The sequence below is a fragment of the Neurospora tetrasperma genome (genome assembly GCF_000213175.1).
Source record: "Neurospora tetrasperma FGSC 2508 unplaced genomic scaffold NEUTE1scaffold_3, whole genome shotgun sequence".
Classification (NCBI taxonomy): domain Eukaryota; kingdom Fungi; phylum Ascomycota; class Sordariomycetes; order Sordariales; family Sordariaceae; genus Neurospora; species Neurospora tetrasperma.
Window position 1 is genome coordinate 3,737,156 of NW_009799101.1, and position 19,519 is coordinate 3,756,674.

At 51.4% G+C, this 19,519-nt stretch overlaps 4 protein-coding genes across 4 annotated transcripts; 1 reads left to right on the forward strand and 3 right to left on the reverse strand.

The window, feature by feature from the left end:
- Window positions 1-550: 550 nt before the first annotated feature.
- NEUTE1DRAFT_63763 (NAD-specific glutamate dehydrogenase) lies at window positions 551-5,911 on the reverse strand (the record flags this gene model as incomplete). The annotated part of the gene is made up of 5 exons (XM_009852928.1): window positions 551-687; window positions 745-3,661; window positions 3,716-3,951; window positions 4,593-4,949; window positions 5,757-5,911. The coding sequence occupies 3 exons, from the start codon at window positions 3,915-3,917 to the stop codon at window positions 651-653; spliced, it is 3,156 nt and encodes a 1,051-aa protein (XP_009851230.1).
- A 3,720-nt stretch (window positions 5,912-9,631) lies between these two features.
- NEUTE1DRAFT_82447 (uncharacterized protein) lies at window positions 9,632-11,242 on the forward strand (the record flags this gene model as incomplete). Its single annotated transcript, XM_009852929.1, has 3 exons — window positions 9,632-9,773; window positions 9,847-10,202; window positions 10,270-11,242. 3 exons carry the CDS (start codon window positions 9,632-9,634, stop codon window positions 11,188-11,190), a joined length of 1,419 nt encoding a protein of 472 aa, XP_009851231.1.
- Window positions 11,243-13,564: 2,322 nt separating this feature from the next.
- NEUTE1DRAFT_94996 (60S ribosomal protein L32) lies at window positions 13,565-14,923 on the reverse strand (the record flags this gene model as incomplete). The annotated part of the gene is made up of 5 exons (XM_009852930.1): window positions 13,565-14,025; window positions 14,169-14,290; window positions 14,470-14,594; window positions 14,770-14,809; window positions 14,870-14,923. 4 exons carry the CDS (start codon window positions 14,807-14,809, stop codon window positions 13,917-13,919), a joined length of 396 nt encoding a protein of 131 aa, XP_009851232.1.
- Window positions 14,924-15,407: 484 nt separating this feature from the next.
- On the reverse strand, window positions 15,408-17,650 carry NEUTE1DRAFT_129931 (uncharacterized protein; the record flags this gene model as incomplete). The annotated part of the gene is made up of 4 exons (XM_009852931.1): window positions 15,408-16,084; window positions 16,142-17,218; window positions 17,293-17,351; window positions 17,428-17,650. 4 exons carry the CDS (start codon window positions 17,468-17,470, stop codon window positions 15,992-15,994), a joined length of 1,272 nt encoding a protein of 423 aa, XP_009851233.1.
- Between the last annotated feature and the right edge of the window lie 1,869 nt (window positions 17,651-19,519).

Genomic DNA, 19,519 nt, shown 5'->3' on the forward strand with positions numbered 1-19,519 from the left:
GGCTTACATAGGAGACGTTGTGTCGCCATCCATTTTCTTCCATACATGTTCTGGAAGCTGAGGCAGAGCGGGATGACAACCGAGCCGCTGTTACATCCGGTAGAACCTGCAGCAGATAATGATGACTCAGGTTCGATTACATGGAGCACGCCAACTTTGTTATCTTGTATCGAAGGGCTGAGAATGACCCCTTATTCCGAGAGCCAGAAAGGATCCGTGTTTGATGTCGGTCGACCAAGCGTGAAGGTGTGGTTGATAAGGCATTGCCTAGTAAACAAAGGCTGTCTGGGAGAAAAGAAAAGTGCAAGTTCAACATGATGCGTGTGGTGAAAAGGTTCTATATGAGATAAGAGGTCAATTAAATATAAGGCCTCTCTAGACATACGCTAACGCTCTATCAATGCAAATCAAGCCCCGGATGTGAACTCCATATGTATTGCCCTAAAACCTTTTAGGTGAGCATTTCAAAGTCAACATGACTATTCGTCCAAATCGAATGAAAAACTTCTTCTTTCGTCAACCCATATCAACGTTTTTTTTTTTTTTTTTTCCTCTTTTTTCTTTATTTGTTTTTTTTGGCGCCAATACCCATTCTAGGTAACCGAAACGAACAATCACGATTGATGTTGTGTTTGCGAGCAATCAGGGATTTACTCCTTGTTGATGTTTCCCATTCTCTTTGACATGCTAAGAAGAGAGTTAGTGTCTTGGTTATCACTTCAGGAATGTTCAAGGTAGGCTTACAAATCATAGAAAGCAAACTGGCTGGGCGAGCTACCAAACTCATAGACGAAGCGACTGGCGAGGTAGCTGCCAAAGATGGCCCTCAGATACGAATCGGGAACACGCTCGATGATGGTATCGAGGCCGATCTTGTTGATGAGAAGGTTGGGCAACGCATCGGCAAGGACGGACCTGCGAATCTTCTCGTTGTCCCAGAGCTCTGAACGCTGGAGATCCTCGTCAAGAGAGGTGATGGCCAATGACAACTTGTCAGAGAGAACAGATCGAGGAAGGCCAGTCTGCTCATGTTCCCGCCAGATGGCCTCGAACTCGAGGCGGGCATTGTCCTGGATCTTGTTTTGCACTTCCTTGACATAGGCCTGGTAGAACTCGGGCGCATTGCCGCGGGAATCGTGGCACATGTGGGTAACGAAGCCCTTGTCGTCAAAGCTGAGGGAGGCAAGGACCTCGAGCGATGAGCTGGTTACACCGCCCTTGTTGGCGCTGGCATCCTTGTAAACGATGCAGCCGGCTTCCTCCAGCCTGAGCTTGGCATCTTGAGTGATGAAAAGATTGGCACCCTCAACAATATATGGGATGGTTGACTTTCCATCCTTGATAAGCTTGTTGACTGAGGAGAGGTCGATCGACTCGGGACGGCCACCGCAAGGCACGAACATGTCAGTGATGCCGTTGTCGCGAAGATGGTACGTGTTACGGAATGCAGTGCCGTTGTGCACAACCTCTCCGTTGGGGAGTGTGACGTTGGTATCGTCACAAAGCACACGATAACCATCCTTGGAAAGCTTGGCGATATCAAAGTTCGAGATCATAGCACGAGCCTTGGCAAGACGGCGCAACTCATCCTTGTCAATGCCGTTGGGGTCGCAGAGGACACCGGATCCGTCAACGATAGCAGTGTAAGTCTCGTTGCTGAGCAGAATCTCGTTGCTTCCCAGATCACCATCGGGACCACCAGTCTGCATCTTTCTGATCTTGGAGGGATCAAGCTCAAGCTTGCGGTAAATACCCTTGACATACTCACGGACCGACAAGGTTGTCATGCCATAGGAGTCGTGAGGGATGCCACCAAGACGTGGTGATTTGCCAGTGAAGAAGGATTTCCACCAAGGAGCGCCGCGAGCCCGGGCATGCTCAGTGGCCCAGTCGACAAGGTCAGCAGTGTTCTCATCCGGTCCCATGAACAAAATCTCCTCCTTGCCGTAGAGGTCGACAATGGGGTTCTTGATGCCAGGCGTCTCAGCCTTCAGAAGAAGGTCAAGGATACTATCGATGTACTTCTCAAAGGCCTCGCGGTGCCTGTCTTGCTGCTTGGGGTCAAGGAGAATGACACCCTTCGATCCGCCCTCCGGAATATCCTTGTTCTTGCGCTGCTGGGTGCTGGCAAGACCGTAGTTCTCATCAAAGAGATTGCGGGCATTGATCTGGTAAGCCTCCTTACTTCGAGACTTGACAATACGAATACCACCCCGTGCAATATCCTTGAAGCGGAGGTGGAAACCTCGCGACTCGGAAGTGATGACGAGGAACATTCCGTACAGCGGCTTGGGATACTCGACTTCCGGAAGGAACGAGGGATTAAGCCGGAAGCTCAGAGCGACTTTGGTGGGAGTGAAGAAGTTGGTCTTGAGGACTGCATTGTTGAATACACGGAAGGCAGTCATAACCATTTCCTCGTGCTCGTTAGAGACGTCCTTGGTGATCTTCTCCTTAAGCTTGGCATCAGAGAGGACCTCCATGACAGGCGTAGGCGCAATGAGGTGGCGATCATAATCGCTGCCGACCCGAAGGTGAACGCTGGCGAACGAGGCGTAGAGAGCGCGCACAAGTTGTGGGTGGGAGCTGATGATTTCAAGAATGTAGTCAGGCGTAAAGGTCTCGGTACGCAGACGCTTCTTCATCTTGGAGAGAATCTCAACATGCGAGTTGTTCTTGGGGTCCAGGGCTGCAATGAGCGAAGTGTACTCTGTTCCAAGACGGTTCAAGAAATGCTGAACAAACACCCAGACGCAGTGGGCATAGATAGTCTCCTGCAGACTGAGTTCACCACAGGCAAACATGTTGTGAAACTTGTTCTGGGGAAGGCAGTACAGCAAGGAAATTTCCTTGGTAATCTGGTGAATAGATTGCTCAAGAGGAGGGTGCTTGCCGTCGATGTTCGCAGCAGGGCGCAGATAGATACTCATGACGGTAATACCATTGGAGAACTGCTCAACGTACTTGCGAGAGCTTGTGACGCCGTAGTAGTGGTAAAGGTCGCTGAGGGCGCTGAAGATACCCTTTGCTGTTCGAGAGCGGAAGGCAACTACCAGTCTCATTTCCTCCGAGCCCTCGATGTCGAAAACCTCAATGACGGGGCCATGTCGGCTCACGGCAACCTGGATGATGTCCTGGTAGATCTGCTTGGTGTTCTTGGTAGCCTTGGCAAGGAACATGCGGTCGCTGATCACTTCCAGGCGAGTTTCCTTGGGATCGGCGTTAGAATCAACGAAGAGACACTGATAGACAAAGTAGCAACGAAGAGCTGCCTTGGAGTTCTCCTTCTGTCCCAGGACACCGGGGGATCTGAAAGTCTCGACACGGAAGCGCTTCGAAGTATCGTCGCCATCCAAGTACTTGGACTCGAGTCTGTGCTCATATCGCGGACCGTCGAAGGAGGTCATGCCGGGTTCGCTTGTGTCGATGTAAATGGCGTGGTCCGAGGCTTCCATATCCAGTCTGATCTCTTCCCGCTTGTCCTCGCGAGAGAAAGCAGCAACTTTGGCCGCATAGAGAGATGTGATATGATTTGCAACCGCCTGAGGGTTTTCTAGTTGGAAGTAGACGTCATCGATGCCAAGCTCATTATAGAACCAAGCAATCTGACCGTCAACCAGAGTCTCAGGAATCCAGCCGCCCTGGACAATGATATCCTTGACTGTGATGAATATCAGTAAATGATATAGCACAGTATCTGCGTAGAATTACCAACCTTGCTTCATCTGCTCTGCCTTTCCCTGGAAGACAGGGGCAACATATCCAACAGTTGCGGAGCGGAGCACCCTGTGCCCATTGCCGTTCACCTTGGGATAGCTGACATGAGTTGGTTGAGGAGAAGGATGTCTGGGCGTCTGATCTTTGAGGCGATCAACCAACTTGTGGGCTGGGACCGGGGCTGAAGGAGAATCCATCATGGTATCGCCTGAGGACTCGAAAAGTTCGGGAAAACTAGACATGGGAAGGTCAGTTTGAATGGTCAAGCCAGATGCTCTGCGCTTGTAGCCCCCAGTGCTTGGGAGGGGAATCACTACGTCCGCCATGGCGATTGGAGTGAGGTGACAAAAGCCTCCCAGGCTACAATCAACGTGTGTAGAATGAGGTGTACAGAGACAGATGGGAAAATGACGAAGAAGGAGGGAACGATGAGGCTTCTAGAAGGGAGTTTTGTAGGGCATTCATGGTGCAATGACAGCCGTTGGCCTTTCATCTTGACCGTGGTATGACCGATATCAGAAAGCTCAACGTGAAAACAAGAATAACCAGAACATGGAAGGCCCCGTATCAGGTCAAACAGGTCAAGCCCCCGGGATCGGATAAGCCAGGTCGGCCACAAATCGTGGCACAGCCGTGAGCCAGGGAAGGGAGAAAGGGTGACACGGCAACATGGCATTGATAACGGCAAGACAAACTCGATGCCGCCAAATTGGGACGGCAGGAAAAAACGAGCGCGCCTCGTTTGGTTTTGCGGGAGTGTAAGCTCCGGCATGCGAGTTTGTGCTTACCGCGCCTTAAGCCATGCTTTCGTGTTTCATCTCGTGCTGATAAGAGAAAGACAGAACCTTTTGAGGGCGTATGCGAGGGAGACGTACCTGGTCAGAACTTTGCTTGACAGTCGAGATTATCCGCCTAGGCAGATCAAAAGGGATTGGCAATTTCAGAGCAGCACAGATACTTGCGCTTAGGTGCTGATGCTGGGCGGCAGGTATCCGTGTGTATGAGGACCTGTGCTATTTCGAGAAGATCACAGGCGTCGGTAGAGTGATGCTGTGATGCTGGTGTGCTCGTTGGCGGGGCGATAGAGGAATGGTACCTGGAGGGGCAAGAACCAAGGCAAGATGCAACCGGTCCAGCGATAAGGGTAAGCGTGTCTCGGAGGCTTCGAGAGACAAAGAGGACAAGTGTGAGAAGCTGTCAGAGGTATTTTGTTGACAGCAATGCCCAGATTCCTGTTGGCCTGTTAGAACGCGGCTTTCAAGACTGACCAGATAACACGATGCGCATTGTGAAAGGAATCGTGTGCTTGTTGGCCAGGAGCCCTCAATGGTGAGCCACTCAAACGGCTGGTTCCATTTTCCATGGCGACTTGGAAAAGGTCCCAATCCATCTCCCATCTCTCGTTCCTGACCGACTCATCCTTTCCGTCTGGCCGCCAATGGGGACGCTGAAGGACTCGAATGAGGATCGAGAGAGATTGCAATCAGAGAAGGAGCACAAAAGACTGCGTGTTCCATGGTACAGGTGACACCAGGATTCATCCCAATGATGCCAGGCATTCATCCCAACATCCAGAGCTACGGGACTCGCTTTGCACGCGCCAGATATCACCCCGAGCAAGGACTCGGGCAACACGCGGCCTTGGCATCCCAGCCTTCGTCGGTGGCATATAATGCGAACTTCCGCCTTGCCGCGCAACGGCTGAAATCCCACGAGATAAGGGAATTAGGGGCAGAGAAGGAATATCCGGATGGAAACATGAAGGTGGTGGGGACGGAGAGACAAGATCCAGGGGAGATCGGTATTCGGGGGACGTGAAAGTAGGTAGGTAGGTATTCCCGGAAGGGCAGTGTAGGTAGTGGTTGCAGCGGCAATGGTGGTAAACCGTGCTGAGTGGTTCAGGGGTGACCCAAGTACCTTATACATTGGTCTTGTCCATGTCGCCAAGTGGAAGGGTAATCGCTAGTGTTATAGAGGTAATCGCCCTGACATCTCCGCCGAGGGTATTTTCCAGGTAAAAGGGAAAAAGCGCCACCTACCAAAATTGACCGCTGAGTGAGGATACTCGGCAGAGTTTGTCGCACAGAGGTACGACGGGTTTGTGTGCTGGGCTGGAATACAGCTAAGGGTTTCGTCGGTTGGCGCGTTGATATAGAGGTGCAAGAGACCTAGAGGTAGTCGGAGTTAAACCGCCGAGGATGAAACAACCGGCCAAGGCTCAATAACAGAAAGAAGGCCTGGAGTTGTTGACCTTAACATCAAGGAATGAAGTGTGTGTATCAAGTATAGTCTTTGATCTCGAGCCTTCTAACTGTTGGCTGACGGGGTGGGCGTCCCAGAGCTCTTTATATGGCTGCACAGTTCCGGCGTGTAGGCAATCCATGTTGCTGCAAACAAGTGACCTCTGGAGTTGGGGATGGGAGCTTACCAGGATAGAAGGGAAGCCATGGACCGCCGTTGATGGGTCGTGATGGACCCCGACCGATAGGTGTATTGACGATGCGTGGCTTGTCAGAAATTTGCAACGCTGCAGCCAGGTTGCGAGGATCGTTGACTTCCACTTGACAAGGTAGATGTATGTAAAGAGTTAGCGAAAGTAACTCCCATGTACCTTCCTGATTCCCTTCACGATGTGCCATGTCGTCAAAGAAGGAATGGATGAGTTGCTAACTCTTATCCCCCAGAACGCAAGAGTCCAATGAGAGTCTGGGGTACAGGTACGTACCTGCTTGTGGGCCTTTTCTCGCTCTGTCACCAACGAATTTGCCGTGCCGGACTGCCTACCTAAGCCTGATCGGGATGTTTCTGGCCTGTGCTGATTGGGTCACAGGATCGGTACCTGAACGGGTAACCGGGGCTTTCCTCGTTTCTATTTGCAGTCAAGGTACGGGGTACGTACCTCTCCTCAGTGGGGCATCCCTTCTCCTTCTCCAGAAAAGCGGCTATTCGAGGTTTTCCAGTTGGACTTGACAGTTTCTCCCTGTACGTAGCCTTCTTTTGTCTTTCGTACCTATTGCCGGCCCCTCGTCAATGTCGCCATCCAACTTATGGCTGTGTAAAACCTTTGAAAAGAAGTCATTGTAACTCCTCTTCGTGCCCTTCTGCCGTCTTCGCTCTCACCAACATACGCAACTCATTCATGCGGCACAGAGCTTCCACTTGCTATGAGGGCCTCATATTCAGGTTACCTTTAAGCGACTTTCAAACGGGGAGCACCCCTGCTCATTGATGCTTGTCAAGTGGTCAACTGGTCGACTGTTGACAAACAAGCAGAACATTGCAGGCACAGTTCACCACGATTTTCCCGCTTCTCACCACAGCATAAACCGGCCATAGGGGGGATCGCCCATCGAGCACGTTCTGGAAGCAAGCGTTCAGGTTTTCTGGTGCAGTCTGCCCCGTTGGTACCCAGTGTCGTAATGTACACCGTGCGAAGTTGAATAATGCCCGGGACATTTGCCTCTCCGTCAGCCTAGGTTTACATACAAGTAGTAATGAGCAGCTGGACAGGAGACAAAGATGTACCTCCACAGTATTCGATGCTTCGTATCCCGGATTCTCTGCTGGATATGGCAGCTGGACGGGAAGAGATTTTTGCATCGCATGCAGCCCTGTAAAGCACTATGCATACCATAGGAAGGTGGAAGCAGCCTTAGACAGTAGGTAGGTGGTGCTGCCGGTGGACTCGGATTTCGTCAACATCGATCATGTTGTGTGACGGCGTCGGTGCTTCTTTACCGCCTCTTGGCTTGACCATTGAGAGTCCAGCGAGCTGAGAAACGCTTACTGGCATCATAATCGTGTATACTGGCCTCATCGATGCTTTGGGGCCTCTAAATCGTCGTTAAATTTGGACCATTTTTGACTGTGATCGTAAAGGTTTCAAACAAGCTGGTCCCGTGATGGCCCCTAGTACGTAAAAATTGGAGAAGTTGGAGCTCCCTGGTGGCCTGTACTCCGCGATTACTCCCTGTCTTTCCAGACCGGCTCCGTTGGAATAGCCGGAACCTATGGCGGCTGCTGAGTGGTTGTCCCGCCGGTTTTCATTACCCCCAGTTTTTCCCAAAACCGTACTTCTTTGAGCCAGTCCGTGTGTGCTAGAGACGCCATCAAGTAATCTGGGGGTAATAGAAACTAGCTGGTCGTCGCACGGGATCCTGAAGTTGGCTCTTGTTGCAGAACTAAGCCCAAACTTGCGCGTTTGGTATGGAGTCAACGAGGGTCCGTATGGGAGTCTCCGCCTACCACAACTCTCTTTCTAGGCTTGACCGCTGATGTGCCGTAACGGCCCCCGGGGATTACGACAGCCTCTACCTTCCGGATCGCCTACCGAAGAGGGGCAAGTCCTGCCCCTGTTGACACCGTCGCTTCTGAGCTGCGAGCTGCGCTTGCGGGAGGGCTGGCGGGGCTGGCGGAAACCATTGTGGCTACTGTCAGGGACGAAAGTTCTGTTGGTCTCGTGTTCTCCTCGACAGGCTTTAGCAGAGCGCTGTGAAATTCCACCAAAACAAACCTGACTGGTCACGGGAGCGTGGCTTCAGGAATTTCCACCGGCCGTTGGCATTGTTTAATCCCGCCAAGCAATCCAGGCTTTTTCCCCAGACCCAACATCCTGGCCCGCCAATCCAAACATACCAACTCCTCATTCAGACTTTAGGTTCCCCTGACGAGACAGCTTCTCAATGTCGAAAGAAATGTACACTACAGCTCAGCTCCAGTGTTTCGATACAAGCTGAGACGGGGAGCACCGCCACGGGTCGAATCCACAATGGTCAAGCATGCTATAGTACCGAGAGTTCAATGAACAAGTGAAATCCCTCTTGTCTCACTGTTCGTACCGTTGCCTCATGTCAAGCTTTGCTCAGCTGACCAAAGACTTATTTCCCACGGTAGACATTCCGATCTGCTGATTTACCCGAGAGAACCGTCGTGGGTCTGTCTTACGGTGTATACCCCCATTGCCTTTGGCGTCTCGTTTGTCATTTTTGTTGAGTTTTCAAGGTGCTTGCAGTTCAGGTATTTTGAAGTCCCTTCCCCATAACCTTCTGGTCTTGGGAGCATGCACCGGCAAGTTGTCCTTAAAAGCAAGGACAATGGAGGCCGCATAAGGCAGAATCGCTAGGCTTTTAAAAGATGTCGTTACAAATTCGACCTTCTGCGAACAGGCCCTGAATCGCACTGGCATTTTCTCACATGGCAAGGCGCCACCGATGATGCACCTATTGCGGAATGCGGAGACGATGACGCTCATGCTCTGGAGAAGTGAGGGCTTTCGAATTCAACCTGGCTTTCGAGTTCACGAGACTTGGACCCTCGCATGTTGAAAGCTTGCGTGCATTGAACGTAGTGCCTGGTGTGTCCATTGAGTCGGAGGTGATCGTTAGGCACCTGTCCTGCGTTGACCGTCAAATGCCTGGGGTGGGCGGTAATACAATTGCAGAAGCCGCGGACTGGTGCCTCTTGCATGAGAGATTTCACCCCGTGGGTTCCATATCCTCCGTCGTTGGCTCTTGCAGATTGGCGGCCGGTGGTTCGGTGACAGACGCTTGACAACCGACAGCGTTCCATTTGAGATTGGGGGAAAATTGATAGCGAGAGACGGGAATCTTTTCTTAAGTTCAGGCCCGGCCTTGGAAGTGGAAGTCTTCCCCACCGCTCAGGAGGAGTCCATCCCGTCAGTCCGAACGACCTGGGACCGACGGGGAACAGTGAGGGGCACCCACGGGCCACGCCAGCCCAATGCCCTGACAACGGGAAAGGTGGGGCATGTCGTTTCCTATTTGAGAAAAGACAACATCGGACCCTCCACTATCGATAGCGGCAAGAGCCTCACACAACTTTATGACTGCAACGCGTAGTCCACCAACAACGACAACCACTGCACGCCATCAACTCACCCAGCAAGTGAAAAAGCATGAGCACCGCAGCGGTTCAAGACGCCCGGAAGCAGGCTGAGGCTCTGGACAATGAGGACTCTATCGCCTTCGTCCGTGATGAGTTCAACATTCCTACTAAGGCCCAAATAGCGAGCTCCCGCTTGGCCGACTCTCACCCAGGTTTGATCGCCAATCATGAACAAGAGAAGTCCCGCTGAGGCTCACCAAGATGGGGGCTAATGCTCGGTTCTAGCCGCCTTGCCAGCGTCTGAGGACGATGCCAAGTGCATATACCTCTGCGGCAATTCGCTGGGTGTGCAGCCCAAGAGAACCGTCACCCGTCTCAATCAGTATCTTACCACATGGGCCACTCAAGGAGTGCAGGGCCATTTCAGGCCTCTTGAAGAGTCGCCTCTCCCGACGTGGCTTGACGCCGATGCCAAAGCTGCAGAGCTTATTGCGCCCGTCGTCGGAGCCAATGTGTCCGAGGTGGCTGTCATGCAGACCTTGACTGCCAACATTCACCTCTTGATGTCTGCTTTTTATCGCCCCGATATCAATGGTCGTCACAAGATCATTCTGGAGAACAAGGCTTTCCCTAGTGACCATGTAAACAACCCAATCCTATCGGGTGTCTGTCAGACTGGGAGCTGGATGACTGACAGAAGAGTTATAGTTCGCGGTCGAAACCCAGATTCGTCATCATGGCTTGTCAACTGAAAAGTCCATGGTTCTGATAGAGTCCTCCTCCAAGGACAACATCATCAGCACCGAAGAAGTCTTGTCCGTGATTTCGGCTCATGCTGACACCACAGCTCTCCTGCTGCTGCCTGGTATCCAGTATTACACGGGTCAGCTGCTTGACATTCCCGCCATCACAGCTTTTGCCCATAAGCACGGCATCTTCGTCATCTGGGATCTCGCCCACGCGGTAGGTAACGTACCACTATACCTCCATGACTGGGGAGTAGATGCGGCGGCTTGGTGCAGCTACAAGTACCTCAACGGCGGGCCTGGATGTATCGGCGGTCTCTTTGTTCACACCAACAACAGCGTCGTAGCCAAGGAGATCACGGATGAGAAACCGGAGGAGGGCTACAATAACCGCCTTGCGGGCTGGTGGGGCAATGACAAGAAGACGAGATTTGTCATGGCCAACAAATTCCACCCCGTGGCGGGCGCGGCTGGCTTCCAGTTGAGCAACCCCAGCATTCTAGATATCACCAGCCTGAGCGCTTCCCTGGAGATCTTTCAGGAGGCTGGCGGCATGGAAGCGCTGAGGAGCAAATCCCTCAAGCTGACCAACTTCCTTGAAGCTACTCTCGGTCACATGAAGGAGGAAGACCGCGCTCACTTCCGTATCATTACCCCTTCCAAGTCAGAGGAAAGAGGCGCCCAGCTGAGTCTCATGCTCTCCGACGGGCTCCTAGATACCGTCATGAAGGAGCTCGAGGCGCGCGGGGTTATCGTTGACGAGCGGAAGCCCAACGTCATCCGGGTCGCACCGGCCCCGTTGTATAACACATTCAAGGACTGCGTACTGTTCGTAGAAGCCTTCTCAGCAGCACTGGAGGTGGCCAAGCAGCACGCACTTTAAGTGACTAGACCATTGCTTTCGTGTATATAAAGTCACATGCTCCGTTATGTTTTTCCCTCCCGCCTCCCGAATCTGTGAATAATGGAAACATGACCTGGCCAGTCGGGCAACTTGTTGCAAAACCTATGCAGGTTTAGTCGACCCCGCAAAATGATGAGCGAGTAAGAGACTGGTTCCAACTGTTCGAGAACCGCGTGTGTGGCTTCCTCGGGCGGCTAAAATGCATCCGGATGCCTGGAACGAGAAGCATGAAATTCCGGAAAGCACACCGAGCACATGGACAGACAACCTTACGTTTCTGTAAATACTGTTGGTGGCTAGGTCTATTCAGGAACAATGTAGTTATCGTTAAGTACATATGCCATGTTTCGGTACTTGTGGTCCCTGGCCAGAGATGGATATAATAACCGTAGACCATCAGAACTGACCAACTGCCATGTTCAGGGTTAACCTTTATCTTCACTGGACTCCATTATTATTGAGTTCAAATCTACTTTACGGACCAAGCATTGATTTTTCAATTACTCTAGTCATATCCCTTTGTGTCCGAAGCTCCAGTCGACTTCCACTGCTGTCATGAAGTCGAACGCCGAAATTTCGACGTAAGATACTATCCATAACATTACGATTCTTGTCCTTATATCCAGATATCATTATGACCTCCCATCATGAACCCAGATGGCCAAGCCAATATCCATGAATCTTAATCAAGGACAGCATCTCTACACTAGCGAACTGACAAAAGTCACAATGACAATATGGTCTCTGAGAAAATTGTACTACAGCTGAGGTCCTGGTAGCTTACATTTTCTCAACTATTGACTCTCACATACCCTAAAGCAGTCGTTCTTCATCCAACAAGAAGTCAAAGATTGCACACCAGTCATCCTCGTCGTACTTACCTACTAACAATGGGGCGACGCATAACTCGCAACTCGTATCATAGCCAACAAGAAGATCACAGTGACATTAAGTACATGATCGACGTATGAAAATTGATTAAGGTCATATACAGTCTGGAATGTCGGATCTCCGTAGTTTTTACGGCACCGAGCCATCACAACCCATAGAAATGACGAGACTACCTCTAGGATACATAGGGCTCGCTTATCATTCTATTCTCTGTATAGTATATAGTATCCTAATCATCACTTACTTTGCCACCGGAATTTGAAACATAACCTCGATTTAGGCATTCTTCGTCAGGCAAAACGTTGGTAGTCGGACATTGTCATCCATAGTTCGACACTGACACGTCCATGTGGTACAACAGAAGAAGCGCGCGGTTCCACGACATTGCACTTGTGAGCATGCACAATCCTTCCCCGGAGTCGAACGGAACCGCTAAACGAGCTAAGAGTCGGAGAATATCAAGTAATGGTATGATAACCAAAAACCCAAAAAAATGTCCCAAGGCTGTGTCTCAGCTCTCCACAAGGTACGTTAGTTAGTCTGAAGCGAGTTCCGGTCACTTGGTCTCGTCGTGGCAATAAGATAACGAGTTTCTATTTACTGACTAGGGAGCAAGTACACTAAAGAACCAACTTTGCCATCCTCTTCGACGTCCTGTCTACTCCAGGGATACCTCGACCCTCAATTGGGACCTTTTCATGTCACTTGTGATGGGCCTAGACTTGCATACTTGCCTCTAAGGCCCTGATCGGCTGGATGTGCTTCCGTCGAGTACAGAGGGTTTTGGAGAATATTTAGGCGTTTGGTTACAATGCAAATGGATAACCTCTTCTTTTACCAAAGTCGCTTTCCTTCATTCGTCGACGCCCGGACCTTTTTTTTTTTAAAAAGGCGTCTCTGCACTCGCATTCGCCAAGACTCAATGTACCGATTGATCCACCTACTCCACCTCTAAGCTAAACACCAATTAAAATTATAATTCAGTGTGTGCTCGCTCCTTCTTTAGTCCTTTTTTGGCGGTTCGAACAAGAGGCTCCAGACCACGTTACTAAGAAAGCACACAACAACCGAGCACACAACAACGATACTTTCTCTTCTACCCCACCCAACTCCACACTTCCCAAGTACCTAAAACTGTGTGCTCCTACCCCAAGCACATCCAGCCGATCAGGGCCTAAGCGTGAAGATCCGTTCTAGGTACCGCTACCGCTTTTTGTGACGGAAGGCGAGATACTACCACGGGTGTGTCGTGTGACCTTTGGAAACAAGAGCCAAGTGTCTTGAAAGAAGGATGGATATGGTCGCTGGGACTTCTCACTGTTCTTCCAACAAAACTGGCATCAGCTCTGAATGGCCGTGCTAATGTAGTCAGGTCAACTCTGAGAAGCGGGCAACGGGCCTATTTTCGGACATCAGTTTACACGATACCATTCACATGGCACAACTGCTTTGGATCTGCCTGACGTCAAATTGGTCTGGTATCATTTCATATCTTCTGTCCGTGCAGTGCTGTCCCATATCTCAGAGACAACTAATACGATGAGAGGCCAACGTCTTGGCCTTCCTCATCACAACGCCGTTCCCGTCCGTTGGCTGTATGTGTATGTCCAGTGGTAGTAGATGCTTGGTCTGCGTAGTGTGTGCCTTGACAAGCAAGCCGCGTTTGTATTTTCACTAGCCTGGATTGGTTGCTAGCAGAAAACCCGCTGACCAAAGAAAGCAGAACCCATTTCCCGTTGAGACCGCCTTGAGATGCTCCCAGAATCACACATGACGAAAAAAGTGCCCCCTTATGACGATGAAGACAGGAAGATTTAGACCTCGGTGGTAACCTTGGCCTTGGCGTTGGTGACCTTGACGGAGAGCTGCTTAGCGCGAGCAATGATCTCGATGCGCTTGCGGGAAGAGACGTTGTGGGCGATCCTATAGTCAAGCATATTAGCGACAGTCCATTGCATCGCCCTTGCTCGTTGCCTCCATTGTCCATTGAATATCGCGAAAGCGACTCCACGATCCCGAATCCGACTAATGTCCCCAAGAAATGAATGGATATCGATGTAACGTACTCAGCAGCGTAGGTCTTGTTGTGCATGAGGAGGAGCTCGACATCCTTGACGTTGCTGACGAGGAAAGCCTTGTGGCCGGAGGGCATCATGTGGCGGGTCTTCTTGTTGGAGCCATAGCCGATCTAGAAGCGCGAAACAAGTCGCGTTTGGTTAGCCGTTTGATCGATTTGAACTTCCCAATCGTTTTCCCAACGATCACCCGCGGAGCGTCTCTGTCCAGGGGCTTGGGACAATCCAATCCTGCGGTTCCCGTCCAGATTCGCTCCGTCTTCTTCCACCACCGGATTATGGCCAAACGTACCGAGGGCATAGCAAGAGTGCCCCTGAAGCGACGGCGGACGCGGTTATCGATACCCTTGGGCTTGCGCCATGCCGAGTCCACACGCATAAAGCGATCACTCTGGTGGCGCATGAAGCCCTTAGAGCCTGTTCACCAATATTTCGTCAACATTCTAGTTCCACTGGTATTCGCATCGCTCTTTCGTCGATTGTTGTCGGGAAACGGCGGTGATGGAGTTGTCGGCCCTCGAGCTCGAGCAAGCAAGGGGATTTCTATTTTTTTTCTCGTCGGCTGGAGTCGCGGAATTGAGGAAAAACGTACGCTTCTTGACGATAGGGACGTGCTTCTTGGCGGCAACCATCTTGAATATGCTGTTAGAATTGCTTCGTTACTGAGAATACGATTGAACGAGGGTGCCTACCTTGACTGTCTGTTATCGAGTGATGGGGGACTGTTTCGGCGGGCAGCGTCACGGCGGGACCTGGGGAAAAAAATCGAGAAAGTGTAGCTGGTGGGCTTAGGGCTGTGCGAAATTGTTAAGGCGAGGCTTGGTACGCAGCTGTGATTCGCCAAAGATTTACTGGTGTGGGTCACCATCTGGGTGGCAGTTGTAAATCTTGGCAGTCAAGCCGCACCTGGAGATAGCACCCAGCCGTCCGAGACCATCTCAGGAGCTGCCTCCCTCTTTCTTTGTACGCAGTGCATCTCGCCGGCCACAATTCTATTACCAACTATGGACTGCACTTTCGATTCGGAGTCTTTATGGCATACATAAACCATTTTACTGAACTAACACGGAATGTGCTGGGTCGCTGTCATTCTTCGGCATTCGTGACCCGGGAACTGTATCTTGATGAGAGTTTCAACCTCCTAGAGGTAAAACCAAACGCATTGGATTACATGGATCCACTCGGGCGATACGCATCATCGTTCACAGTTCAGCAATAATAATGGGAATGTTTGACACAACACGCAAATACATTTACCCCGATTCACTATCAACCAAACTTTATCCATCCGCCATCATATCGCTGGGTATTGAGTATACACACAAGTCTATGTGTCAAGTCTAAATGATAGGGCTGATTCTGCCTGCTTGATGGGCAATACTGCTCGACGTCTAAAAGCATGCTTGCCTCACTAATGGTCGCTCAAGATGTGTAGAAACGGCCATTGCTCCATGTTGACCAAAAACCTCCAAACCTGCCACGTCCTATGATGGTGTGAGCAAATGGCCTGCCGGATAGGAACTTGTAGTTCGCTTATCCAACCAGGCTAGGCCATGCTCCCAAGCATACTACTGGACCGCCGCCCTGCAACAGAGCTATATGGACCGCAAAAGGTTTGAAGAAAACGGCTACCCTGGTCGTGCGTTTCTCGGTGTGGCAGCTGGGCGACTGTCAAGTCCTGGACTGTCCCACTCGTTCCCAGCCACCCACGCCGAGTTCGATACTTGGCGCGTTGTGCTCGTTGAGGGACGATGGCGACGAGGACTTTGTCAATGCTCTAGGTATATAGCACTCCCTCCAGAGTGTGTGTTTCCTTACTGGGTAGCGCACTGAGGACCAGCACCCTCGTCTTCGTCATCATCCTCCCAGTCATTGCCGTAGCGCGGGTCACCTTGGTGAGCGCCCATCTAGGTTCAAATGTTAGCCACAGCTTCTGTCCTTACATATTTGAAAGATCATCATACCTCTTGGATATCGGCACCAGATTCGTATTCAACGTCATCGATCTCCTCGGCCTCGATTGGCTTGGGCGGAGGAGGTAGGAGCTTCGCCAAAGCGTCGTACTGGCTGTCGTCCTGCAACCAACCATCTTCAGGGAACTCGATCTTCACAACGAGGTACAGGTCGCCCTTCATATCACTTTTCTTCACGGGCATACCCTCACCGGGGACTTTGAGGACATCGCCGGGACGGAGAACCTTGCCACGAGGGTGGTTGATGTGGATGCCTCTGCCGTCAAGGTGCTTAACGACGACACGTGAGAAGCCGCTCAGAGCCTCGATAAGGGCAACGTTGAGGTCGGCTGAGAGGTCATGTCCGATGCGGGTGAAGACGTCATGGGGCTCCTCGACAAGGTGGAAGATGAGGTCTCCTGGGGCCTGGTCCGGAAGCTGGTCCGCCTCTCCTTCCAGGACGATCCTATCGCCCTGCATGGAGCCGGGAGGGATGTAGAGCTCGAGAGCCTTGGTCTCCTTGCAAGTCCGCTTGCCCTTGCACTTCTTGCAGCGGTCCTTCTCCTTATAGTGCATACCAGAGCCAGAGCAGTGATCGCAGGGAATAACAACTTGACGAGCCATGTTGGGGCCGATGGACTGGTAGGCCTCTACAAGACCGCGACCCCTGCAGCGCTCGCACTTGTTGGGCTTTACGTTCTCCTTAGCACCGGTGCCCTTGCACTGGCGGCAGACAACCTGTTTTTCGGCAGCGAACTTGACAGTCTTGCCCTTGTAGAGCTCCTCGAGCGTAACCTTGTAGGGCTGCTCTTCATCTGGGCTGCGCTTGGGGCGTCTAGGCATGCCGCCCATGCCGCCCATACCGCCCATGCCGAACATGGCAGCAAAGATATCATCCATGTTGGCGCCATGGCCGCCGTGGCCGCCTCCCCTTGAGGGATCGAAAGCAGCCATACCGTGGACGTCGTACATTTCGCGCTTCTCTTCGTCACTAAGAATCTCGTACGCCTGGGCGATGGCCTTGAACTTGACTTCGGCTTCGGGGCGCTGGTCCTCGGGGACCTTGTCCGGATGGTGAATCAATGCGAGCTGGAGATCGAAGAGTCAGCACAACATCTAGGAGCTTTTAGACAGGCAGTTGTGTGCGTGGTGATTTAGCCCACCTTGCGATAAGCCTTCTTGATGTCATTCGGGCTGGCCGACTTGTCGACGCCGAGGATGGCTACACGAAGCGAGTTAGTACATGCCGAAACAGATTGCCGGTATTGCGGCCAAATGGTATTTAATGGCGGGCATACCATAGAGATCGAGGTCGCCCTCGTCGCCGCTGCTGCTGCTCATGGTGATAGCGAATCTGGGGTCCTTTAACGCTGTAAAGTCGTTTTTTCTGGTTGAAGGATCGGTCGATATACCCCGTCAAGAATCCGGTTGACAAAAAGGGCAGCTCGCAAGTGACGAAAGGCGGGGAGACTGTGGTCTTTGCACCAAGAGGACACTGGACGGATGGAGGAGGGAGGTTCCTTTTCGTTTTCCGTCTCGTTATAGGAAATTTTAAGCGGCCCCGCGTTGGATACCCGGCTCCCTTTTGGGTACTTCACCTGCTAGCTACTGCTGAGTCAAAGTTTGTTTGATAACCCACCGTCAACCTTTCTTTGCGAAAAGTGATCGAGCGACGGAAGAGACACATGTACTGCTGAGACCTTTGCCCCCCAAAAAAGAATCGTATAACGACCTATGGAAAGTATGTCATGAAGGACAAATGCAGCTTCCCCTCATGGAAGGCGGTATCCGTATCGCTGTGTTCCTGATAACGACGGTCGGGAAGCAATAAGGCGCACAGCGCCATCCATTTTAGCCCACCCGCGATTACCTTTTTTTTTTTTTTTTTTTTTTTTTTTTTTTTTCTACACATGCACGGGCATGCACTCCAGGTTGCCCAAACACCGACATCACTTGATGTTCGCCTACAAGGTGTTCTGTCGTGTATGGCGGCTGGTTTATTTTTTGTAAAAAGTTGTGTTAAAATAACCTTACGAGCGCTTCGTCATAGACTTCTGGGCGATGTTAGTATCGCTAAGTAGTTCGGTGATAACGATATCCATGTTACATACATAGGTACATCTACTCTAGTACACGCCAGCGAACGACCCTTGACTTTCCAGTCTTTTCAGAATTGGAAGTGCGAAGAGATGCCAAGACTGCAGAATGACACCCCAGGGTCCACTTGAAGTTCGGTTCAAAACTGAGCGGGCTCCACAACCCCCAAATACCCACTTCTACCACTGGACCATGGATCGCACCGCCACATTACCGACTACCGCAGTAAGACTCCAGAACCGCTTCTGTGGCTGTAGACATTCTTGTTCGTGATCCAAACTCTCACATGCTATCTTGCTCCCTCCACCTTCTCATACTGTTAGTCTCAGCATCTGACTTCACAATTCAAAAACCAAAAAAAGGGAGGTGACAGTCTGAAAAATGAGGGGCATAGGGCTACTGTTGAGGAGGCCAGGCTGTCCTTCTCTTGCGAGTGTCTCAAGTCTTTCTTCGCGGCGTTTGTGGTTCTCATCGACGAGATCCACCCTCTGCCCACATCAAACGCAAGTTACGCAGCAACAACAAGGTAAAGGCGTCTTGAAAGGATCCAAGAAAAGACAGGCTGAGGATAAGTGGAAGCTGCCAGACTCACCGTGCCGTACCCGTTTTGCGCCCTCGCCTACCGGATATCTGCACCTGGGATCTCTGAGGACCGCTCTATTCAACTACCTTCTTGCCAAGGCGACCGGCGGCCAGTTCATTCTCCGCATCGAAGACACAGACCAGGTGATTACTACTCAGCACCTTGTACCCCAGGATCACAGGTGGTCAATTCGTAGAAGGAGCAGAGGCTGATGCTCTCTATTGTATCCGTAGACTCGCCTTGTACACGACGCTGAGCAGAGGCTATTTGATGACTTGAGATGGGCCGGCCTCTCTTGGGATGAAGGCAGGCAATGACGACCCATGAGTCTGCACTCGTCTTTTATACCTGCTTCTTCATGCTAACTCGGTTTGTTTTGTGAAAAGGCCCCGATGTTCAGGGACCATATGGACCGTATAGGCAGGTAAGACGCAAAGCAGCTCTGGTGTGTCACGGGTGGGGGTTTGGTTAACCATTCACATATGCCAGTCCGAACGGCTGTCACTTTATGACGAGCATGCCAACCAGTTGATCCGCGAGGGCAAAGCGTACAGATGCTTTTGCTCGCCCGAGGATCTTGAGCGCCACAAGCAGGCCGCACACGAGTCTGGAGAGTCGACAGCGTATCCCGGCACATGCCGCAACGTCTCACTAGAGGAATCAGACGACAGAGCTGCCAAAGGGGAAAAGTATGCCGTGAGATTCAAGAG